This window comes from Aspergillus udagawae (assembly GCF_001078395.1).
Source record: "Aspergillus udagawae IFM 46973 DNA, scaffold_6, whole genome shotgun sequence".
Taxonomy (NCBI): domain Eukaryota; kingdom Fungi; phylum Ascomycota; class Eurotiomycetes; order Eurotiales; family Aspergillaceae; genus Aspergillus; species Aspergillus udagawae.
The window spans coordinates 673,651-698,749 of record NW_025091269.1 but is presented as its reverse complement, the minus strand read 5'-3'; the positions used below and the strand labels follow the sequence as shown (position 1 = coordinate 698,749).

Genomic DNA, 25,099 nt, shown 5'->3' with positions numbered 1-25,099 from the left:
GCAAGGGAGTGACAACAGGCCTGGTTCTATCGAAATATAATGAAGATCGCACTGATCTGATGATGAGGAGGAGAAAACACGTCTGAATGATCTTCTCTAAGCTCGCGTTGATGACTTTGACTCGATCCAAGTGGCAGAGCGTCAAGAGTGGAACTGGAGATCCTCACCCCGGCAACCTCACGGGATGGACACAATAATGTGCATGGAATCTCTGCTAATCAGACACCAGCGAACATTTCAAGCACTCCTAGAGGGACGAGTTTTTGAAAGAAGATAGGGGAACACTAAATAATGATACACAATCTGCAGGCAAGATATATAGATACACACGAGATAACCATGAGAGCTGTGCGTTGGCTTGCTGCGACCATTAATCTGTTTTAGTGATTGGATGCATCCCACATGGTTGGTCTCCACAGGACAACCCAAGCGTCAACAAACTCCTCTCATCACTAGTAAGGGGTAGATAGTAGATACTGAATTTGCTGCCCAAAGTTTTATGGCGTTGGCCTTCTTTATCCCTGTTAATAACCCAAACACGTTGAAATCAGCCAGATACCACCATCATCTGATGAAATGGAATATGTGATACTATCCTATACTACGTAGGATATAATTATAAGAACTGTTATCACCACACGCAAGAACAAAATGTTTTGGACAATGTACAAGCGAGGAGTCGTAAATTCATGTCATCTTTTATTATCACATCCCAGGTAGACCCAAAGACCGGCAAGCAAGATGCCGTCAACGAAAACACGAAGAAAGAGGAACGGAGACGAGAACCTCAGACTGACCCATCGCCTGGTGGATTTCCCACCGATCCCCCGAAGAAGTAACCTTCGAGCATATCGTAATTGGCGTTCTCGCTCCAGTCATGTTGGAAGTCGACCGCCAAGCCGAATCCGAGGTCGATTCCAACACTGTGGCCAGCCCCGTGGCCCAGCGAGGGTACGGCTGACATGGTATACTCGGGATTACCGTCTGAGCCCACGGAAACTGTGTTCTCCGCCCCTGTGGATTCAAATTCCAAAAAATCGAGGCTGATCCCTGCCGCACTCTCTTGGTCCGCCGCCGAAAATTGAGGATGGCCCGCATTGGGGGCCGCGCCGCTTGAGGACACGCTATGCTGCGGAGAATTGCTATAGAAATACTGTTGCTGCTGTGTCTGCGGAGAGACAGGATTTTCGTAGCTTCCATAATACTCCATAGATGGTGTTCGTTGAGGATGAGGCCGGGGTGGAAGGTCGGAGCCAAAGTTCGGTGCCGACGGCTCTGGGTATTCGGCCCGCATTGGATACGCCTGTACCAACTTCCTCGCACCGCTGCCGGGGCGATCCGGAACGGACCCAGGTTCACTGAAGAGATCGCCAAGATCCATGTCGAATTTCGGCAACGGTCGAGACTGGCGTACCTGCGTCTGCCGCCGAGGGACATGAGTAAAGCGCTGTCGTTGGTCCAAGCCGGATCTTCCAGCACTCCTTGTCGGGCCCGTATAGCCATGATGCTGCTGAGATGCAGTTTTAATTCCAGATAAATCTACCTGAGATCCAAATCCGGTAGTCGATAAGCTCATCTGAACAGTGGCTTTGCTCATTCGTTCAAAGGCATCCCGACAAGCTTCTGCTGGGGGACACTTGTGCATCAAGTCCCCAAGCACAGATGTGGCGGCAAGCACAGTGAAATCAACTTCGTCTAATGTCTACAACCGAGTTAGTTAACGGTTATTTCGCTTCCTGTTGAGCCGTGAGATTCATACCAAGCGACTTCGCACGAAAGGTGAGTGCCATATCGCATACAAAAATGAGATACCTAGAACAGTGTAAGCAGCGGCGTAAAATAGAGCGAGGGACTTTATCATACCCGCCATAAATATATGATGTGTTGCAAGATATGTATAGTTTACTAGTCGAACACGGTGCATCTGGCGATATATACGGATGACTTTCTGCCCTGCCTCTGCAACCTTGTAGTATATGTCATCTTCGTCTTCAGCTTCGTCCACATTCGAAAAGGAAGGGCTGGATACATCCTCCGCTGGTGTCAGCTCTGTGGCTAATTCCGCAGGAACTGTCAGGCTCTGCTGATAGAGCATGATGATGGCCTGCCAGTAATTGAGTTCAAGAAACTCTACCGAAAACTGCACGCCTGTTTCTCTACGGGTGGGCGCGCTTTCCTGCCACTCCCTCAATCGCCGGTGAACATCTCTGCGCCATGAGCGGAATGAGTCGAACCCTTGAAGGAAGGGAGACGCAAGGTCAGAACGTATAACCGTATTGGCCGAATAAGGAACCTTTTGCCGCACGAATCGGGATTGTTGATGTTGAAGGACATCTTGAATCTCAGATTGCAGCACTCGCAGCTTGAAGTAATGATGTGCCGCATACTTGTAACTGGGGGCGCCTCCGGGTGGCGTGACAATACCAGACTTGGTGATGTATTTATCTTCGAATAGGGACGGGAATTCGGTGCTGATAGCTTGATCGCTGATTCCAAAAGGGCGACCAACACAGCAACTGACGAGACGATCAAAGCTGTAAACACACCACCACAATCGCCGGCGAAGATCGCGAACCCATTCTCGACGGCCACGCTCGCTAGTATGTATCCGCGGCTTGGCTTTATTCTCACCCGTGGTAGAAGAACGACCGAGACTCTCTTCGCCAACCGAGTCAATACCCGTTCCGTCCTCGTAATGAAGACCAAGATCAACCGCTAGCCGCATAGCGACTCCAACAATATACCAAAGGCCCGGCGCAACAGGCCGAAGAAGGGCAAAGCTGGCCAACAGGAGGACGGCTTGCAGCTCCTCCAGCGCACCGAACCCGTCGTTCGATGATGAAGCGCCAAGGAAAGATTCCAGGTGAATAATGGCAGAGGCATGGTACTCTTCGGGTTGATACTGATGGCTGGAAAGCCGCGGCCTTTTTGCTGTGGACGAGGAGTGTGAGCGGCTGCGGTTGCTTTGCTTGTTGTCCTCATCATCTGAGCTGGTCTTATCTTCGAATATGATACCTGCGCCAATGGCAAAGACAATATTCAGGGTATAAAGACTGCGAGAAGAGCGGTCCTTCTCCTCGACTGAGTATGTCCGATCGAGGAGTTCCATGAAATCCTCCCGGTGGAGAATAGGCATCTGTGGGTTTGCATGCTCGAAATAAAGGTTGACAAGCTTCTCCGCCAACTCTCGATCGGGGAATGCCGCACACTTCATCATTGGCCTTGTCTGAAGACCGAAAAACGAATCCCGCATGGTACTCCCTGCGGTACCTGTGGCACTATGCGGCAAGCGTTCAGTGGGCCGCATAGGTCCGCGCTCTGCGACGTTGCTGGCAACGGAGCTCTTCACCGCAGCGAAAACGACACGCGCAAAGGATATTCCTGAAGTCGACCCCAGATAACGTGGATCAGAAGTCCCTTGCACCGATACCATGCCAATATTCGACACGAGATTATGTATGCGCCAGTTGTCCTCCTTCTCATAATCCTGGCTGTTCTCCGCATCCTGTTCACTCTCCGGGTTCCTGCCCGGTCGCTGAACCAGCGCAGCCTTCTCTCCTTTCTGCCGAGCCCATTTGTCACTTTCCACAACAGTGGTGGTCGAGGTCTCGGCACCCACCGACCCTTCAGAGCCAGCCATCTGCGGCCGAGCCTGATCGTATCCCGCCTCTACCTTGATGGCCTCCTCTTCATCAAAGGCCACAGCCTCTTTGAACTCAATCTGGTGGTCCTTCAATATTTTCTCCAGATAAGCCACGCGGGTCTCGAGGAAATAGACATAGCTGCGCGGAATCTCGCGTTTAGTGATAGGATCATACCCGATGCAGCGGACACCGGCTTTCTCACAGGACTGACACCGGGGGAGTCGCTGGTCGCAGCGGTTCTTGCGCAACCGGCATCGGTTGCAGGCAGAGACATTACGGAAGGAGGACGAGGTCGAGGAAGTTGTCACGGTAGCCAGTGGTGCTTTGGCAGCGCCATCGCGAGAGGCCTGCTGCTGCGCTTGCGCCGCAGACTGCGGTTGGGTTGAGGAAGACTCAGCGGGAGGGTGCGGTCGTTTCCTCCCAAGGGAGGTAGGCGAGGCCGGGGAAGCAGGGTTCAACATGACGGGAAAGGCGAGACGGGGAGAAGGGGCGTAGAGGTGCGACAACCATGTCTCGAGGACGGAGGTCTGTCGCAGGTCAAGTGAAACGAGGATATAGTGTGCCGAAGATTCCGAGACGAATCAGCATTCATGTTAAGTCATACGGCTTGATGATTTTGGCCGTTTTGCAGCTCAGTATTTCGCTTCGATAAACGAGATCACGTCGCACGGGAAAGTTACTCCTCAGTTGTATCCCGATCCGCGGGCTTTTTTAGTCTCCGAGATGACAGTCAAGGCAAAGGTCGATTCTGTTTTGGTCGCAGGGCAAGGTCGCAAACCATGTCGGAAATGACTTGCCACGGCCAAAAGAAGCGTTCAGAGACAGAATAAGGAAGAAGAAGTGGAATTGGAAATACTGTGAGGTCGAACGGGGAAAAATGTCGATGAAGGTTGGAGATAGGACAGACTGTGGGGACTTCCTACTCTTTGCCTTGGGACTTTAGTGGCCCATGCTGTAAGTACGTATGGAGAATACCACCTCGCTAAGCACTCTTCCGTGTTCAATTTCAACAAACAACAGCAGATAATTGTAGAGCTAGCTAACTGAAACAATTGGTTATCGCCTGAGTATCAACAGGAGGATCTGTAAAAGACTTCCTGCTGCTTCTCTCGGTTCCTAAAGGTAGTACCTAGGTACTGGTTGGTAACAATATATGACAGTAGCCGAACTGCTGCCCCACGTGAGAAGGAAAAATGCTCAGAGATGATTGGCTGTTGATAAGTCAATCTTGTATTGCAAAACAGCAGTACTAGATATTGAGTAGAGTAGCTTATTCTGCGGCTACCATTCCCCTTATCATAGCGATTGAAGTAGTTGAAGCGTCGCCTTGAGCGATTTTAAATAGCGATTGGATACAGTCACTTAGTAGGTCAGTCCGCAGGTCGAAATATTTGTACAGGCAACGCGTTATCTGGACACTTTGCCGCTAACCCCGCATTTCATAGTCACGTGATGTATAGCAGGTTACGGAGAGAGGCGGGCAGCATGAGGGGAAGAGTATGGAGAGTCAAGCCTTGACCTGCTCCACTCGAGTTATCCATCATCTCCATCGCTATCAGACCATTTCTTCAAATAACTAGGATAGAGCGGAAGATGGACTACTGTATCGAGCACTACCAGTCAACACAGATAGGTATCAGAGTGGAAGTAGTTTCGGTGACCGGAAAGAAAGGAGGGCCGACTGCAGTCTTCCTTTCAACAGAAAGTGAATTTAGCGCTCAAGGTGCTAGGATATGATATAAATGACAACAGCCGCCCAGATGCATGACATGATGTGTACCCGATGATGCCCATGGTGATGATCCCGAACAAAAGACAAGAAAAACAAACAAGACCCCGCGCTTCTGAAATGCATGCAATCTATAGAAAAAGAAAACAGCGCCATCACCAATCTTGGAATCATGCTCTAGAGTAAGAGAGGGAAAAAGGATGAGGAATGTATGGCTCAAACCAAAGAAAATGAGACAACAGCGAAGCAGCAAAAGGGAGAGTGGAGCATGTCGACACCACCCAACCACAAGTTCATAGTAAAAATGGTATAATGCCCGACGAGGATGCATTATGAAGGGAAACGAGCATAAAGGAATTTAGCGCATGTTAATGCATGAAGGACATCATTTTCAGTCCTCGGCAAATGCAAATTGATTCGACCGGGGTGCTGGTTCGACTTGCGTCAAATCCAGGTTGGCAATGTCCAAATCATCGACACTTGTCCGCGTAGAAGAGAGCAATCTGCGTTCCTCTTCGGGCGTGGCATACTCTTTGCCTGCAGTGAAGGAGCTCCGCATAGGGTTTGAAGCACTCGAGTCACTGTTGCCAGCCTTCTCGCTGTCTATCCGCGGCTCGCTCTCCTCCATCCAGAAGCTTTGGATGGTACCGGTAACGCAAACGATGCCACAGGCCCACCATGCGATAATCGAATAGCCGCTTTCGAGGCCCTTGGAGTGCAACAGACCCGTGATTGTTGGTCCCAAGGCGCGACTGAGACTCGCAGTAGAGGCGGCAGCACCGTTGATCGAACCGAGGACCTTGGAAGATGGAGCAGCATTGGCAAGCAAAATAGCAGTAGAGGGAAACGCAATGACGTGCAAAGTAATTTTGATGATGAGAGCCAGGTAGACTGCTGCTGTCTGCAGTATTGAAGGCAGGAGAACGAGATATGGCACGAGCAAGTAGAGTGGCGGCCAAACGAGCAGAACGAATCGGAAGGTTCGCAGTGTTCCAAAATGTCGAACGACGAAAGGAAATAGCCAAAGTTGGGCAATCATAGAGTAAACGCCTTGTACTGCGAGCATAAAACCGATCGTCTTGGTGGGAAGACCAAGGCCACCGGTAAATTTGAACGGCAGGACGACGTTGCCGTCCGATTTAGGGGTGCTGAGGAAAACGGGCATAAGTTGATCAAAGGAGACGCTGTGGCTGTTGGAAGATTGTTAGAAAACAGAAATCGATCGTCGTAGGAATAAGAATCGGTCGGAACTTACTAGGCAAGAATACCATACGCGATGATGTTGAAGACCACCTGCTTTGTGAAAGCTTTAGGTGTCCCGCATTGTTCGCCTTTGACCTGACCCTCAATGTCGTCATCATCTGAGAGAGCACCCACACTCTTGACCGGGGCCAGTTGAGGCGAGGTTTCAGTGCTTCTGTACTCTGGTGGAGGGACATCGCCGTAGTCGAAATAGTCAGCTTCGTTGGCTTCCACTTTGATGTCCGTGTTATCCTCTGTCAGTTGCACGCGGGAGCCCGAGCATTGGGCGACGAGCCAATTGCCCAGCTCGAGACCAGGGTCACGGCGATATCGTTTCTCCGGATGAGTCTCCTCAAGGAACAAGAAGCCGACGATAACCCCAAAGACCAGGACGACAACACAGACGAGGTTGGGCAGCAGAAATGGGAAGCTATCGAAGATTGTATGGCGCTGGAACAACCCGGGATAATTCTGGCAGGGCTGTGCCAACGCACCACCCATAGCTGGTCCTATGATCGACCCCAAGCACCAAACAAATGGCATGATCGAGTAAGCCCGAGGTTGATGTTCCTTGACAGTCACGATCTCCGCCACCGTCGTTTGAAGAACTCCGATGTTTCCGTTGAGGAGACCCCCAAGCGCTCGAGCAATCATGGCAGTTGGCAGATTCGGAGCGAATCCGAAAACAATCATGCTGATAGCTGTTCCAATCAGACCCATAATCAAAACAGGCTTTCGACCAATCTTGTCGCTCATCCGGCCCCAGAACATGCCTGCCGAGAATTCCGCGAAAGTAAACGAGGATGTGATCAGGCCAGCATAGAGAGCGATTTTGCGATCGTTATCTGTCACCTTGAATGCCTCTACCATGTGGTAGACATACGGAAAAATGGACATGAATGCAATTGGCTCGCAGATGCGGCATAGTGCTTGAAAAGCTGTCAGTCATTCTGAAGGTCCAATAGGAAATTTTAACTGCAGTGAAGAAATGGTTGCTCCAATAAAGACGCACAGATCCATGTTTGTCATACATGAACCCATCATTCTCATCGAGATTGGGCACTAAGCAGAGCGACTGAGGGAGAACATACCTAGCACAAAAAGCTGGCGCACAGGAAAGGCGGACCAATCATCGCGCCCACCATTATGCTGCTGGCGTTGTAAGAATGACGGCCGTTTGAACATCTCGTCGTCTCGGAACAGAAATGTCCTCGGGCCAAGGGAGAACGGGAAACGGCTATAGCAGTGTGCCGTCGTCTTTTTCTTGTCTGTCAGAAATCGAAAAGAGGCCGACAGCGAGAGCAATGTGTCGCCCGAAATGTCGCCTCTAGGCTAAAAGAAAATTGAATGCGATTGCGATGAGATTGCGGGCCTGAAGAAGAAAGGGACCTCTTGTTAGAGGAACTTCAGCATTGCTTCCTTTCTTTTCAATTCGTTCCAGATGTCCCTCCTTTCAAGTTTGTCGTCTCTCTGTATTCTGTCGTCTCCCTTCCTTTTAGCTCCGTTCCACTGACCTCGATCACTCGAGTTCACTGCAAGGGAGTCTAAACAAAGTGACTTTGCTTGAACTATGGGGGTTTCTTGTAATCTATGAGTAGAGCGCAACAATGCTCAACACCAAGAGAAGAAATGAGCTGTTGGGGGAAGACGTGGTATGGAGATGTGTTTGGTAGTAGAAGTTGAAGGCAGAGATGAGGTTGAAGACAGAACAATGAAGTGATTCAATGGGACATAGAAGGATAGAAGAAGGGGATATTGTCGGAATAAAGGCAGCAGCTTAATTATAAGCAGGAGAAGAGAGAAGAGATAATCTTCAAGGGAGGATCTGGACGGGAAGGGGAATTAAATGAAGTATCTGATGTGGATAACAGGAAGAAGATATGTGATCACTGATCAGGCGAAAATAGTAAATAATCATTTTGAAAAGAAAATCAATAAAGGAAAATAAAAAAATAAAGAATTATGATTCAAACAAAAAAGAAATAAAAAAGGGAAAAGGTAAAACGTCAACGGTTCAGCATCTGGGACAGGAAGAATCACAATGGAGCCCATTTCGGCTACAGCTGTACAGACTACAGAGGATGATGCAGGACGCAGTCAACAGCAAACAGTCAAGGAACACTAGCACATAGGATCCACATTCATATTGTTGATTTTAAGCTATGATGTCTCTAGTGGATAGACACACGTACAGCAGAAAAAGGACATTGGAATTGGGGGCATCCGACTGGGTCCTACATACACAGGCAAATAATGACCTATGCTAGCAACTCGACTGACGAAAGAGAGAATATTAATGACAGAGATTAGAAACAAATTCTCCGTACCAAGGATAATAATGAAGGGCAAAGCGAAAAGGGATGTGGATCCAATGGCAGCCGCTCTCTAACAGCCGGTTTCCAGTCAATCATTTCGATCCACAGGTACCCAAACCGAAGACAATCAGTCCGGATTCCTTTCCAGGTAGTAGAGCTTCGTAAAAGGCTATAGGTGTACGACGTAAGTCCGTGGTCCAGAGAGGGCCTGGAAATGGCCCGGTTGCTCCTTGGATCCTTCTGTTAATCCACTGATCGAAAGAGCGGTCTTGTTTTCCGGATCCCTGACGAGGAAGACAGGGGGGGCAGACAAAAGGAAAAGGAAAAAAGGGCAGATAAGAAATTCACATAATTCAACTTAAACGGAAAAAAAAAAATCTTAAAATTAAATTAAATCAAAATAAAAAAAGCTAGGAATAAAATAATCTTAATAGAGTATGGACAAAATACTGTAAAAAAATAATAAAAAAAAGCAGTATCTAATGGAAAATGAAACAAAATCCTTGAGCTAATAAAAATAATAATAATAATAACCCCAAAAAAAAACGAACAAATAGCCCAACTTTGCCCCCAGTTGAGAGCCGCCGACGCAGAATTGAACGGTCGGCCCAATGACCCATGGACCTGAGCCCCGGGCTCCGGGGAACAGCAGTAGGCGTGTATCTAGAAGCGCGCTAAAACAGACCCATAAGGCAATAGATGATCGGCTTTCCAAGAGTATGGTTTTAGTGAGACTTAGTCAAGATGATAGATCTCATTTAGCAATTTAGTACCCACTGAAGCCCACTCACCTTTCAGATGGTCTTTTTGCCGCCCCTTTCTGTAGCCAGTTTAGCGTTTGTCTCCCAGTCTGCATACGGAGTAGACAAATCGCGTTTGGAGTATGGAGTACGTTAATCCTATAATCTCTTCCCCAGTTTGGGATAATTAGTCCACTGGAACCTGGGGCGATTTACTCGATAGTCCATACTAGAATTCAACAGGTGACCATGGACTAATTTGCTTAACCACCATTTGTAGCGATGTATAAACTGGTAGGAAGAAGCTGGGCAATGATGTATTGCCCTTCATGACATGCATATCAATTTTGAGATCCTGCATTCTCAACATCCCTGAAAGGAGATTGAGTGATCCATGCAAGTATTTTTCCTTTGCTTTGAATGTAATCTTCTTGGCTTCCATTTGTTTGGTACATGCACAGCAAAGGAGGAAGAGCACCAATAGAGAAAAGGGGGAAAGCAAGCACACGTCTCTAGGAAGTGACAATAGAGATGCGGTGTACCTGTATCATGTGTGCTACCATCAAAAGCGGTCAGCCAGGCCAAGGACGGAAGCCAGATATGTACATTTCAGGGAGGAAGGGGGTTATCTCCAGAAATGAGACAGGAAGGGAGCTATGAAAGGGGGCCAAAATAAAATTAGGAATTAAAACCAAAAAATCAATAAAATTTCGAAAGGACCGGAAAAAGAGAGGGGGCACTGTCTCAACAGTCTTATTATTGATCTTTAGTTCACTCCGTACGGAGTACACTGGTCGAAAGTATATCAGTCATGCCGTCTAAATAAGTGGGTCGAATACTAAGGTTGAGCAGTCAACTTCCATACAGTAGCGATTACTTAGTAGTAGTAGTAGTAGTAGTAGTAGTAGTAGTAGTAGTAAGGACAGCTAAAGAGACAGCGGCTGATTCCGATCTTTCTTACTGTACTATTCAGTAATAGATAAATAAGTTACTAAAGAGTGAAGCCTAGAAGTATGATCACACAATCACAATTAACAAGAGCATTAAGAACTTATTATGGACAATTAGATGTCACCAGAGTTGGAGGGGGAAAAGAAAATTCTCAACAGGTTCCCAAAGCTTATCCACTGCTATGCTCTTTATATCCATGTCCTGAGTGATTTATATTGTAGCCTCGATCAGAATACAGCCTTCACTCCGCTCTATCTCAAAACACAATCAAATGGAAAGTGATCAAGTTGTCATCAAATAAATCATGTTAATTGATATACTTCTTTCATACTCTAGGTCATTTCTCCAGCATCAAATAGCATAGATAGATGCATTCTTCTGTGCTTATTCCAAATTACTTATAATGTGTAGAGAAATGTTAGTCAAAAGGTTATCCATCTGTCCAGGACTCCATTACGCTAATAGCGGGTTGGCGCTGGAAGGTACCAAGGGACTGGAATCAAGCTACCTGTTTGGCGCTGAGGCAGATCTTTAGTCTTTGGCGAAAATGAATTATGGATCAATTATATTCTTGAGGTACCTCTTGTGGTATTATTACAGTCATACACATCGAATCTTATCGAGTGGACTACTTTAGATTTCACTACTGCATAGGGACTCGCTTGGTGCAGTTGAGATCTGGAGCCACTCGAGCAAATGGAAATTGCATCGAAGATCTAGAGAAATCAGGTAGAATGAGAAGGGAATGCAAGCAAATTCCTTGCTCGCTGTGACTGTGAGATTAGGCAGCTGAATTCGTACAGAAGATTGATCTCAATCTTACTTTCTATAGTCCGTACTTAGGTGTACATCGGGGTTGATAATGGCCAGTGGGCGACGTCATAGTATTTGACAGTTTTGAATGAGCAAATTGGCGTCAACATAGTCTTTAATGAATGCTGGAACGCTGCGTAGATAGATGTATCAGGCTAGTGTTACTGTATTGCAAACAAGATTTCATATCTGTAACAGGGGGCACAGTGACAGGGTACCCCACGCGAGGGAGATGCAACCTAAATTGGCGTCCAAAACTATCGCTCGTGAGGTCAGATACTGTTGGTAAAGCAGGAAAGCTCTTTCGCCACAGACAGGGTATCCAAGTCTCCCGTGGAGACACATGTTGTCCAAGGATGCTGTCATGAGCACCGATCAAGTGTCAAGCGTTACAGCGAAGCCAATGTCATTGATTCCAAGAAGATTCCGATTTGTTTCTCGAGAAGTGCCCTGCTGTAATGCAGTGTTGGGCTTCTACATGTATGCACGAGTTGCATATCTTTGATATTCATCAGCGGTCGTTGAAGATATGATAGGCAAGGCGAGTACGGGCCCCTGACGGAGCGGCTTGAAGTTCCAAGATTGAATTAATCCGAAGTATTTCCACGGTGTTATGACCTGGCGTTGTCGGGCGCGACATGCCCATCAGATCCAAGTTTCTGATGGCACGGAGGCGTAGATGGAATCACCCGACACATATTCTGTTAGGTCGTTTGAATTGTCAGAGTCGTGTCTATCCTGATGTCCACTCGGACACCCCGGAGCAGAGAGAGAATGAAATGTCATCGCCATGCATCTACTAAGCTGTACTGCTCGTGGTCATGTGAACATTGTCCTCAAGAGCTAGCCTCTAGGTAACTGATGCAGGTCACGGCCAGCTCATTGGACGCGTTCAGATCCTAGACAACGGAGGTGTAAGGTATGATCGAGTTTGGCATCAAGCGCATCGATAAAACTGTCATGATCAATCGTCAGTTTGTGTGCAGTCATGGTGATGCTCTTATTCGACGGACAGAATGCGAAGGCAGAGGCAGGATTGGCAGGCTTCGATAGTAAGCGGTGAAAGCGCTTGAGGGAGGGGCAAGAGGGGCATATGCAGGACATTCAACAACATGAGCTGATTGACTGACTACATTTACCCTCGATCCCCTGACCAGATTGTCACTGTTGGCATTAGCTGACTGCTGAGCAACGTGTGTCTATCACGGTAGCTTGGGCAGAAATCAAATGGCGGACATTTCATGCATCTGGCCTATGAGCTGTGCCTGAGGAGCAGCCCCTTGCTCGCCTTGCAGAAGGTCAACCCAAAAGATATACGGTGAGGACAAAGCCTTGGGCCAATCTACATACTCACGCGTTCGGATCAACACAGCCACGACAGGTAGTAGCAATCTTCGCGAATGATTCTGTTCCACTGGACAGCTGATTCAAATTTCCATTCTCATGCAAGGCAGCTTCGATTGTTTCTCTTGAAGCGGGGCACTGAACTGCCCCGCGGTACATCAATGGTTGTACCTACCCTCGGCACCTTACTGTTTGATTGTTTACACACGGCTCAACGGCTGTTCAGCATTTTGTGATACGCTGGATCGGATTCAATAACTCTACACTGTTGGCTCCTCATCAGCTCATGCTTACATCATTTGATATCAAAAGCAATGACAGCTGTCCATCCCAAGCTTTTTTCTCGTCGCTTCGGTGGACAAAAAATCGAAGGCACGTCACCAGATGTCGTAAGATTAGGACAGGACGCTCGGCTTTGGAGCTCTTTCAACTACAGTGATTAGCATAGTGCCTATTTTATGTTTCATGCTTCAGCTGGTACTCAGATATTAGTGTCATACGATCAAGTCTACGAGTTGAGATGAGACGCCTCAAACATGATCCTACCAGTTCTCAAGGAAATGACTTCTTCCTCGGAAGATAGCCGTGCCCGGTGGATCTCCACCTATGGTAAAACCGCTGCCACACCAGTCTGTCGGGTCCAGGGAGATCTTCCTGAGGTGACGTCGTTGCCGATCAGAACGAGAGAATTGTGCTTTGATTTGGTTCTCAAACATGGTTCTAGGGATACATTCTTTTAATACCGCTTTGATTGGACATATTCATGAGAGAGTACTTACAGACAAGAAGGCAAAAAGCGGTCTGTATGGGAATGTCGGAGTCATCGGTGGATATTGATTGAGGAGACATGTCTCACTCTCATGATGATTAGGTGCTATCTTTCCGGTCTTACCAGAACGGTCCATTATGTATGGAATCCTTCTAGAACCAGCGAGAGGCAAGGACTATCCACTCCGTATCTACTTAGGTAATGGTGGATGTCAGCATAGACCATAATATCGCGATTCACGTCTCGGCTCCCTGATTTAGTATCCACCCTCGATGAATAAGGGCATAATGGCATTCTGATCGAGGTCCGACAATTTAACACTGAAGCACCTATGTGCGGATGTGGCGGACTTGAGTGGCTGGCTGTAAATTTTTCCAGTCTTCAGGGTACCTCAGTTCAGTATCTACTCAAAATATCGTGAGCTCCAAAATCATGTCGCGATCTTTTCAAGTCTTCATGCTTTGGTTTGACAATAAAAACCACCCAGACCCTTGTAGCTTGTCAAGATGAATTGAACTACTCGATTCTAAAGGCGGATGGCCTCACATTCTGCAGCACCAACTTCTAGTTTATGCCTCCTGGATTCTCTACGTGTCACTGCGACAGAACAATGAGGCAATGATGATGCCCTCGATAATCTCTGAATTAGAAAGTAACACATTGAATTCTATCTAGGGAGGTGGACCTAGGGATGATCCTACACAGCTGAAGTACAAAACTGGGCCCCCTGTACATCCTACCTAACAACCGGACATGCTTCCCCGCACCAATCAATCTCCCCAATTGGTCTCAAGCGGGTACGTCCTTGGATCTCAGTTTGACATGGAACAAGAATCTGGTATTCTAGATTCTAATTGGCTGAATAGATCCACTTTCTCAGACTCCAAGATTTCTCGGGACGTCGCAAACTCAAATGACAACCTACCAGGGGGAAGGGGATAACCATCATCCAATTCTTATTAGCCCGATACAGGTCCTCGAAGCGAAAAGTACGGTCCATGGTATTTTTGTTCCTTGTACTCTGAGAATCATACAATGAACATTCCGTCTCCCCACATCCCAAGGGGGATTAGTGTAGATGGTGGAGACTGTTGTCCATTATTGTTATCTGTTCGATTGCTCGGATTGATAGAACTTGATACTGCTCGAAGTTAGAATGTCTGGGGAGCGCAGACGCAGTAATCATAACACCGGCAACTCTAGCTTGTCAACGATGTAATGGCTACGAGGTTTCATTCCTCCAATTTCCATATACTATTGACCATCCCGTCCTTTCATCCCACGCTAGTCCCAGAACGCGGAACAGTCAAAACGACGGCTATGGCGGCAGAGACATGGTCAGGCAGCTCCTTCTACTCCTATACAGTCAATAGATAGAACCGTATGAGTGCCTCAGGTGACCATTGTGGCAGTTGTCTCTATTGACTACAACTGGGCCAGGAATATTCCAAGCAAAACTGCATCCTGGATCGTGAAGCGGTCAGCCACAAGCTCTCCAGCTCAATTAACCCATTCTACTAGGGAACTCCGTACTTACGTATGACTCAAACTGGAGACTTTGTACCAGCAGCGGAAAGTACAATCCGGTGCCGCGGTGATGGATAACATTCTCTGAGACTAGTACTACAGTTTAGTGCTACCTAGTTTAGATCATCTTGATAGTGGGTCTCGACTTTTACTCAACAGTACCTCTTTTAATAATAATAATCATTTTCCAAATAAGAAAAGAATTCTCAAGAGTCTAATCGACCTGTGTTTTTATGTCTCTGCCTAGGGCGGCAAAAGGTACAATTTTCCATTCCCCCGGCCCCCCTTCCTAGTTCCGCCCTGTTTTTAGGCCCTCTTTAGTCCAGCGACTATTCCACCTGCCATCGATCATGTGAGCTGCACCATGCCAGGATAATCAAGGACCATCCAACCTTCCCTTTCCCGCGGTGTCAGGGCCGCTCTCCTATTGGATTATCGGGATCCGTCGATGGTTGAAACCTTCCAACGGTATCTACTCCGTCCCAGGTTGTCAATCAAGTTACCAGGTACATAGACATGGAATGACTGCCTATTGGAAGCTTGAGTGCTCCATACTCAAAGACATTTTGAGCCTAAAACTTATCCCCGACAGACTACAGCGTTAGACAAGGTCTAGATAACTCAATGCCAGGAATTTGTGCAGGCTATGGACGTCAACGTGTGGGACGCATAAAAAGGAATTATGGAGCCAGCCAAGTATCATGGACGGAAACATGGAAGTATCGCCGAGAGCTTTTGGATATGATGCGGGTCGGGTTCTAGATAGGTTCCAACCTAGATGTCGAGACAGACTACAGAATGCGTAGTTGAGAGTTGATCTCTCCAGGCTGAAAATCTGTTATGACTTTGTTGCAAGGATGTCAGACACAGTCATATTTCATTATAGTCAACGTCACAGTGCGCCATGGGTAGAGGATAAGCCCAAGTATTAGACAACACTGCTACGCTGTACCACTACATCATCAACAAGCCACGTCCATGTCTTCAGGTCTCCAGCAAAAAGGTCAGCAGATGAGAACGTGGACTCCGCACGCCAGTGTCGCATAGCTGGTCTCAGTCATTGGTGGCATGAGCAGGAAGCTTGGTGTGACTTTCTTTTTTTAAGATCCATAAGCAACCAAGTCGGAATCTCAATGGTGATCCTTCGTGATGCATCTGCAGCCAACATCAGCGCTGACACCACCTCGTCATCGGTCACTGAGATCATGCGATGACAGGGATGGTCTGGTCAGCTTATCTGACAGGTTGACTTGGGCTGATGCAGTCCCGACACTCCGGCTCTAATGGTTCTGGAAGTCCTGCATAGACAATCGTTACCGAACTCTGTGTGGCATTGGCAACTGGTCCTTCATCGCGATTGCCGGAGGAAAATGTAGCCATATTACATTGTGGATAACTCTTCTGTGGCGTCTGCACTGCGATGCTGGTCGAGCACCACCTTGAAATAGACCTTACAGCGCAAGCCCCGTTCAAAACAAGCGTGGATTCATTAAGTCCCGGTTTTAGATAATTCCAACTATCAAGGCGAAGACAGGCGAGCTTTGTCTCCACGCATGGTTGCGGAAACTAGGCAATAGTGTCCCACAGTGCCATTGTAGGGTGAGGCGAAAATCGTAGTCACTCTGCCTGATCCCCTTTGTCTCTTATCTCACCGGACGAATTCCGTACTCCGTGTGTATCTCAAGCACTCCATCCAAAAATAGTGAGTCTAGACTCGATGTGGAAGTGATTCGAGACAACATTATTTCAATGACAAGTCAAGTTCGAGACGCGTCACGCAAGTACGAGGAGCATTCTGAGTAAGCAACCTCTGTGATAGTGAAGCACAGACTGACATTGTGGTTGGCTGAGAAACACTGACAGCTCTAGCCTTGAGCCCGGCTGTTCGGAGTGCTGTGTCGATCCTCGCGTCCACCATCGACTAGACAAAAGTACTTGGCATCACTGTTTCCACTTCCCCATCTTCGATCAGAATGGCTGGTGTATTTGCAAGGTAATCACGTACTTTTGTGTGCGAGGTTCCCCTAGGTCCGGGGCACCTAGGGTGAGCTAGACATGCATCTAGCCCTTGCAAGTTAGGACCATGATTCTGGGCCCAGTGATAGACCCAGGCTCTGAGCAACGTAGAATCCTAGGTCACATATTCAATTGACATCAGGATTTTTTTTGACGGGCTTGAGCAGATCAGCAATTGATTGGTCCCATTGATCTGTCATCATCACATCTTGTCCGATCAGAGCTGTGTAAACCCCCAAGCTAGGCCCAAAGGTCGTATGCCAAGCAGTTGACATGTAGAATTTCGACGGAGTGTGATAACTCTGTTACTATTGCAGCAAGCAATTAGGACATAGGATTGCTGGTCTGATTGGATTTGCTCGTGCATTTTGTGTTGAGCCACAATAATCATGACCAGGTACCTGGGGTTTTCATTTTCATGCTCACGAACAGGGATGCAAAATCCAATGCAAACTGCAACTGCTTGAGATTGAAGCCAGATGATTACAGTCACGCTGCAAGGCACCAGTATATCCGCTATCTACACGTGATGTTAATGATTGTTATCACGTGCCATTATCGCAAGAACTGAGCTTCGAAGCTTCACCAACGACGTTTTGCCTCATATTATCGCAGTTTTTGTTTCCGAGTGGACATTCAGGAATGTCGCTATCTTGCACAAAATCAATGTCTGTGTCCTAGATCAGATTTCCTTCTCCAGGATGAACCACGCCGAAACTGCGATCTGAAATAATGACTTCAAGAACAAGTCTTTTGTTCTCGTTTCCTTCTATCCTTCAACGAAGCGCGCGACCACTAACCACAGAAATATCCTACTTGAGAGTCGCCTCGGTACGTGGTAGATGGTACAGCAGCGACCGGGGCTCATCGCAACCGAAGGAACGATCAGTCACCGCTCAAGATGCCGAAAATTCGCCTGACCTTTCTCACCTGAATCCACCGCCTGACGATTATTCTCGGTTCATATTTCAGGACAAATGTCGCTCCACGATATATGCTGGGGCGGGTGGCAATGGATGTGTCTCATTCCTGCGTGAGAAGTACATCGAGGAAGGTCCACCAAACGGTGGCGACGGTGGAAGCGGCGGAAGCATCTATATCCAAGCTGTCGAGGGCATTACTAGTCTGCACAAACTTGCTCGTCGAGGAGTAATCAAAGCCGGAAGGGGCAAGAATGGACAAGGAAAGAGCAAAGGAGGCAGGCGAGGAGAGGATGTTTTGCTTCAAGTTCCCGTTGGGACAGTCGTGCGAGAGGTAGAGCGATACGACCCAGTGGCGGAGGAACTCAAGCGTCGAAAGGTGCCTGCAGTGGATGTGGACGAGCTCGATGAGATTGGGCTCCCCTCAGTCCGTCATGATCGCTGGGTGCTCTACCCGGGCTCCAATCCTTCTGATTTCCTGACCACGGTCTTTCCAAGGAATCCTCCTCGAAGGCAAAATATTGCCGCTATGGAACCCAAAGCGCCCATATACCTCGACCTTTCAAAGCCCATGGATAAGCCGATCTTGCTTGCCGCCGGCGGCGTCGGCGGTCTGGGCAATCCTCACTGGGTATCTCGTTCGATCACTCGGCCAAAGTTCGCGTCGAGGGGAGAAGGGGGTATGCGCCTGGAGCTTGAATTTGAATTGAAGCTGCTTGCCGATGTTGGATTAGTCGGGAAGCCGAATGCCGGTAAAAGCACGCTTCTTCGTTCATTGACCAACAGCCGCACGCGTGTTGGAAATTGGGAGTTCACCACACTCTCCCCCAGTATCGGGACTGTCGTTATCGACGACCACAAGGGAAGGCCGCTTGTTGAGGCCAAGGGAAAGGCAATGCGAAGCAACTTCACCATAGCAGACATTCCAGGTCTGATAGAAGGCGCTCATCTCGACCGTGGTCTTGGATTAGGCTTCCTGCGACACATTGAGCGGGCGGGTATTCTGGCCTTCGTGGTAGATTTGAGTGCAGGAGACCCTGTGCAAGGCGTTCAAAATTTGTGGCACGAGCTTGGGGAATATGAACGGATACGTAACATTGACCCTGTCTTTGAAAGCGAAGATGAATGGCAACCGACAGGAGGTCTGCCTGAACTCACTTCACAACATCCCGTGGACGACTTGGCTTCTCCATGGAATTCTACGACGAATACCCCTGACAACGCGAAAGGGCAGCTCCCTTCTCTTGAACTTCCACCTATTCACACAAAACCTTGGTTTGTCGTGGCTACGAAAGCCGACTTGCCAGAAACTCAGGACAGATTCAATGCCCTGCAAGACTATCTCGCTGCCGTTAAAAATGGCGCGGTTGACCACCCAGGAGGATACCAAGATGGTTGGAAAGAGAAGGTCTGCGCCGTTCCCGTAAGTGCCATCAGAGGCGAGGGCGTCAGTCGAATTCCAAAGCTTGTGTTGGAGCTGCTAGACTGAGCCTATGTTGCATCAGAGATGGTATCGGGGAGGAGTTGAGGAAATGATGATTTTTGTACCATATGTAGAAATGGTCTATATGGTAGAATTCCTTCTCAGATATGTGTATATATAGATGTATGATTCACTAGACTGTGTTCTTTTACTTGGATTCACCCTTCAGACTCAATTCATTTTAATGAAAGTCAATGCTTTTTTTTTTATTGAGGAACCGATTTACATATTATTACCTCCATTGAAAAGAGAAACACAGAGTGTAAACACTGGTAGCATGGTGATTCACTTCCACCGTACTCGCTTTGCAATGACGTCGCTTCACCAATTAATCTGTGGAGCGAAGAGGAGAGATAACACAACTTAAAAAAGCACAATTGCAGTAAGAATACCCTCAGCCTACTTCTATCATCTCACTGATCTCTATTTCACTTAGAACTGATAGGGTCTGCCTTCATGACTCTCTAATCCTTCCTTATGCAGAGATGACGCATCTCACCTCCGTGATCGCCGACGCGCTGGCCGCCCTCACCAATCCAGATTCGCAAGATCCCATCCTCGAATGCTGCGACAACGATCTTGCTGCACTACGCGAGCTTCTTTTGAAGAATACAGACCATGCCCTCGAACTTGCCGACGCGAAACTACGCGTTTTCCCATTCAAAGATGTGAAGACATGCTGGCGAAGACTCTACACGGACGCGAGCATTGCGAAAGTGTGCCTGGCTATCTGCAACAACTGTGGCTTCTCGTGCGATGGAACATCAGTAGACAACGATTCCAGTGATTCTAGACTCTCAGATGGCACTGAAAACGCGTCGAAGCTCGACCAAATTCCAGGCGTAAGGGAGCAAGCCGAGTACAAACTTGATCCCGACGCGCCATGGCTCTTGTCGTCAATCCACACCCTCGACAATGCACTGATTATGACGGGTGCGCCCCTGCGCGAGAACCTGGTCGAATCGCTCTTCTCCGCTCTTCACCTCGCTACAAAAGCTTACGGCGAAGGGAAGACGGATCCGCGCTCCATCCAAGACCACGCCGGTGAGTCAGAAATCGACGGCCATGCCTTCAAACGCAGGAAGCTTTCCCCGCCGCTCTTCCCCCCCGACGCTGTGCCTACGGCGACCCTGAAACATCCTATCCCCCGGATCTCGGCGCCTTCCTTCGATGCCATCGAACACCATATCCAGCACGTCAGAACACCGCTGGTCATCACCGACGCGGTGGACCACTGGCCTGCGCTGTCGACCCGGCCCTGGGCGTCACGCGACTACTGGTTCGATCGCACCCTCGGCGGCCGCAGGCTCGTCCCCGTGGAGGTGGGCAGATCCTACACGGACGAAGGATGGGGCCAGCGAATCATGGAGTTTCGAGAATTCGTCGACAAGTTTCTCTGGAGGGAAGAAGACAAGACGTCTGGGCTTGGGAAGGAGCGCGAGGACGACCGCAACGATACAGGTGAAACAGGGTACATGGCCCAGCATGATCTGCTCTCCCAGGTCCCGGCTCTGCGCAAGGACATCTGCATCCCCGATTACTGCTTCATCGAGCCTCCGGTTCCGGAGCCAGGAACGCCAGTCTATCTCAAGAAGCAGCGAGAGCGAGAAGAGAAACTGAATTCCAGCAATGCGTCTTCAGGCGGCAGCGAAACGCATACCAAGTCGCACGAGCAGCAACAACATGATCACGCAGCGTCCGATGACGAGGCCTCCGTCCTGGGAGTCCCCAGCGACCCGATCATAAACACCTGGATTGGCCCCTCATGGACCATATCTCCTCTTCACCACGATCCATACCACAACATCTTGGTCCAGGTTGTCGGTGCAAAGTACATTCGGCTCTACTCGCCTCATACGCCGGCCTCGCAGATCTATCCGAAGGGCATGGAGGCAGTGAATTCATCGTCCGGGTCCAACGCCTCAGCAGGCCTGTCTGATACCGCCCAGCTGCAAGGGAAAGGCTCGGAAGCCAGGGTCGAGAAGCAGACTCAGCTCATCGACATGTCCAATACTTCGCAGGTTGACCTGGCAGCCATTGAGCTCTCCCCGGCCGAGTCCGAACAGTGGGATGCGATGTGGCCTGGGTTCTTGGAGGCTGAGTACGTTGAGACGGTGCTGAAGGAAGGAGAGTGCTTGTATATTCCAGTGGGATGGTGGCATTATGTTCGTGGCATCAAGGCTGGAATTAGCGTCAGTTTCTGGTGGGAATAGACGCTTCAGCGAGCCATTTCCATTTCCATTTTGATGAATGATGATGAGATACCATACCGATGAAATGATTGTGATTGTTATTTATCTAAAAGGTCTTGAACTGGTTGATCTAATCAAAAGACATACAAAGTTTAGGACGCCAAGTGAAGCAAACCAACCGCCAGCACCTAGAAGCAAAACATACACAGACTCCTAGAATCTGATCATTTGTTTCTATCTGAGAAAGTCTCCTGCATTGCTGCGTCTGGATCAAAGCCAGGAGGAGGAATTGGGGAGAATGGCGCGTCTAAATTGTACAAGTCAAAGCCCATGTTTGAGATTTGGCTCCAGTCCATACCGACGTACGCAGAGTCGTCCATCTGATCTATATCCGGGAGGTCACCGAGTCGTTGACCTGCCGCAAGCGGTACATCCTCCTCCTGCATAAAATCAGGGCCTTCCTTCCGAGGAAAACAAGATTCGGTAGCCCGGGACATTGACTGGAAAGGTGGAGGGGCAATCGAGAAATCAGTGCCGAGGGGTGGTTCAAGCGAAAAGGCCAGAGTATCCACATCCGTGGACGCCAGCGATGGAACCCAGGACGCCGGACCTCGTGAACTGGAAGCGACTATTGATCCATCATCCAAGGCGGCTTCGACCATGTTCATGGCGTGCGCGTCTCGTCTATGGGATGGGGGTTTAAACTCCCACACAGTGAGCCCCGACCCGGCCTGCTGCAACCTCTGGCGATTGCCCTCTTCTCCGCTTTCAATCCACGACCGCATTCTGATGAACACGGTGGTTAGTTTCGTAGCGGGCCACAAAGGGCCCCATCCCGCGGTCATCTGGATAACGCGATTGAGGCGCTCAGAGACCTTGAGTTGGTCAACTTGCAACACAGCGTCCTGAGTTGGTAGTTTGGCTGCCGCGAAGTATAGTTTGACCAGGATGATGAATGTATAGATTATCCGAATCAGGTACACTGTGGGTAGGGCTCGAATGGTTGACATATCCAGCGAGGTGAACACTCGAAAGATGTTGTCTATCGTTTCCATAAACTCGGTAATTGCATGTGGCTCGATCGCCATGATCAGTGGTGGTGGCGTCAAGCGCTGGGTGTTATCTTCAAGGGAAACATCATCACTCATCGCTGTGCAGTGGACCACTTCGTTCATGTATAAGCATGAGAAAAAATATGAAAACTCGAGGGACTCTTCACAACATTATGTCAGTCGACGGGCAGGAAATCAAGGACAAAAAGGAAGGAGCACCATCCCAACCATCAGCAACGTCTCTGCGCCATTCATTGAGCTGCCGTTTGAAAGCACGATGGGTCACCTGGATCCGGATCGCTCGTGATTTCTCAGGAGCAGAAGTCTCTTCCGTGGATAAATACATCACAAATTCTTCAGTTATATGCTGCAGCCGGATATGCTGACACAGAAGCCTGTCCGATGGAAGGGCCACTGGGGAAGTTTCCAATACCTCCAGACATTCGTCCATCAGACGGGTCCATCTCATGACGTTCGGGGCGCGGAGGGACATGGAGGTACTGCATAGACTAGGTTAACGCCGGGGCGCTTTCCGGGAATGCCTTTCTCTCTCTTACTTCGAGCAAATATAGTGACACCCTAGCCACACTCGCCGAGCTTCCAGCGACTCCGCCTGGAAGGCGCTGCCAGGACCCTTTTTCTTCTCCCGCCGGGGAAACATGGGGCCGCCCCAAGATTTGGCGTTCAAACTCTCCCCTAATCTCATGATCAGGGCCATATTGGCTGCGGTGTGACTAATCTGGTAGATGTCCATCTGTTCCCCAGGCTTGACAGGCTCAATCGTGCGATACCATGTGGCAGACACAATCAAGGCCTGGAGCAATCCGAGAGTATACTGTTCGGTTCGGAGCATGCAATGTACATAGGCCTGAACAATCAGCTTCCGGAGTTTCCTCTGAGTTTCAAGCGCACAGAATCCCGACGATGCCACATCGAGAATCGCTAGAAAAAGAACAGGGTTATTACTTCGGACGTCAGCCGCTGTGGTGCCTGGTGGAAAGACGACGACTGGGAATGTGGACGCCATGTTGGTCACATAACGACTGAATATTGTTTCCGTGGTACGATCATCCAGGTCTGTTATGTTGTCATCCAGCCACAATTGTATGCTAGATTTCAGATCTTCCATCCCAGAATTACCTACCCAGGCAGACGGATGGTTGGCCATGTTAGCGATGAATGCCACTCGCGACTTCCGGACTGGTGCCGGGCAGACCCACCATTGAACGATATCACAGATCCCATGGACGGGTTCCGATCATGTTGTTGGGTGTTGTGCGACAATTCTGAAGGCGAACGGACAGCGCTGTCCTGCACTTCTGCGGACGACAACAGCAATTCAATTCGCGATTCCATCTCCAGGATGCGGTTGTTGAGTTGGCGTTGTCTCTTCCCTGGTTGGCTCGCGGCATCAATGCAAAGCTTGCCTGATTTATGACAGCGGAGACACGGCATGCCAGGGTTAGCCTGGTCGCATCTTACTTTAGAGGCACGGCATGACTGGCATGCTCGCAGATTATTGCTGTTGAGTTGAAAAGCTTGGTAATTAAAATGCGTTGGTGATCTCATCGGCCTCGACACGTTTACTCACAATTTCTGGCACTGAGCCTGCCTCTGCTGGGATTGCTGCTGCTCTTCTCCCATGCTCACATCAGCCGATTCTGCACCTTCATTGTCAGGAGGCAAAAAAGGTAAATTCCCTCCCGAACTCCACGGAGGCATGTTGTGATATTGATGGGACAAGAGAGTAAATGATCAGAATGGACGAAGAGAAGAGAAGCGATCGAAAGCTGGCTGAAGCAAGGTGCTACTTACGCACGCCACATTCCCCTCCTTCAGGCAAGACAAAGATTAAGTAGTTTCAGCCTCATCCGCCCACACTACACATCGGATACTGCAGCTAGCCGCCGAACATAACCTCGAGGAGCCCGTCCGGTCTTCTCAGTGCATGGGCAATCTGATTGCTGACTGCGTTCTTTGTAGCGAGTAGTGTTGCGTCTTAAGTGTTGGCTTGACAAACGTCTCACTCACTCACTCACTCACTAAGCAACCCGTTGGGCCTTGTCATTGTCATACCTCTCTACTTTGCCAAGGATACATGTAACCATGCAATCCTATATCCTGCGGCGGTAAGTTGTCCAGAAGGCTTTATGACTGGAGTCCAGAAATGGGATCTGGTAACTCGCTTCTAGCCTACCGTAAATAGTTGTTAGTTAACCCTGCAGACAAGTCAAGGCAGCAAGAGGACTACTACTCAAGGAGTCATGATAGGGTAGACTGTACAAGGAGCATTAGTTAGTCCATGCAGCTACCGCGGGAGCGTTGGTACTGTCTTATTGTTGTCCACATTGTCTATTGCCAG

The 25,099-nt window shown here is 48.8% G+C and overlaps 5 protein-coding genes across 5 annotated transcripts; 2 read left to right on the top strand and 3 right to left on the bottom strand.

Moving 5' to 3' along the window:
- Positions 1 to 787: 787 nt before the first annotated feature.
- On the bottom strand, positions 788 to 4,105 carry Aud_008011 (transcription factor; the record flags this gene model as incomplete). Its single annotated transcript, XM_043292897.1, has 3 exons — positions 788 to 1,702; positions 1,760 to 1,812; positions 1,864 to 4,105. The coding sequence occupies 3 exons, from the start codon at positions 4,103 to 4,105 to the stop codon at positions 788 to 790; spliced, it is 3,210 nt and encodes a 1,069-aa protein (XP_043148832.1).
- A 1,659-nt stretch (positions 4,106 to 5,764) lies between these two features.
- On the bottom strand, positions 5,765 to 7,512 carry Aud_008010 (uncharacterized protein; the record flags this gene model as incomplete). The annotated part of the gene is made up of 2 exons (XM_043292896.1): positions 5,765 to 6,563; positions 6,629 to 7,512. 2 exons carry the CDS (start codon positions 7,510 to 7,512, stop codon positions 5,765 to 5,767), a joined length of 1,683 nt encoding a protein of 560 aa, XP_043148831.1.
- Positions 7,513 to 17,822: 10,310 nt separating this feature from the next.
- Aud_008009 (GTP-binding protein Obg) lies at positions 17,823 to 19,499 on the top strand (the record flags this gene model as incomplete). The annotated part of the gene is made up of 1 exon (XM_043292895.1): positions 17,823 to 19,499. The coding sequence occupies one exon, from the start codon at positions 17,823 to 17,825 to the stop codon at positions 19,497 to 19,499; it is 1,677 nt and encodes a 558-aa protein (XP_043148830.1).
- A 479-nt stretch (positions 19,500 to 19,978) lies between these two features.
- Aud_008008 (putative JmjC domain protein) lies at positions 19,979 to 21,706 on the top strand (the record flags this gene model as incomplete). The annotated part of the gene is made up of 1 exon (XM_043292894.1): positions 19,979 to 21,706. One exon carries the CDS (start codon positions 19,979 to 19,981, stop codon positions 21,704 to 21,706), a length of 1,728 nt encoding a protein of 575 aa, XP_043148829.1.
- A 203-nt stretch (positions 21,707 to 21,909) lies between these two features.
- On the bottom strand, positions 21,910 to 24,244 carry Aud_008007 (uncharacterized protein; the record flags this gene model as incomplete). The annotated part of the gene is made up of 5 exons (XM_043292893.1): positions 21,910 to 22,850; positions 22,957 to 23,237; positions 23,295 to 23,846; positions 23,882 to 24,204; positions 24,239 to 24,244. The coding sequence occupies 5 exons, from the start codon at positions 24,242 to 24,244 to the stop codon at positions 21,910 to 21,912; spliced, it is 2,103 nt and encodes a 700-aa protein (XP_043148828.1).
- Between the last annotated feature and the right edge of the window lie 855 nt (positions 24,245 to 25,099).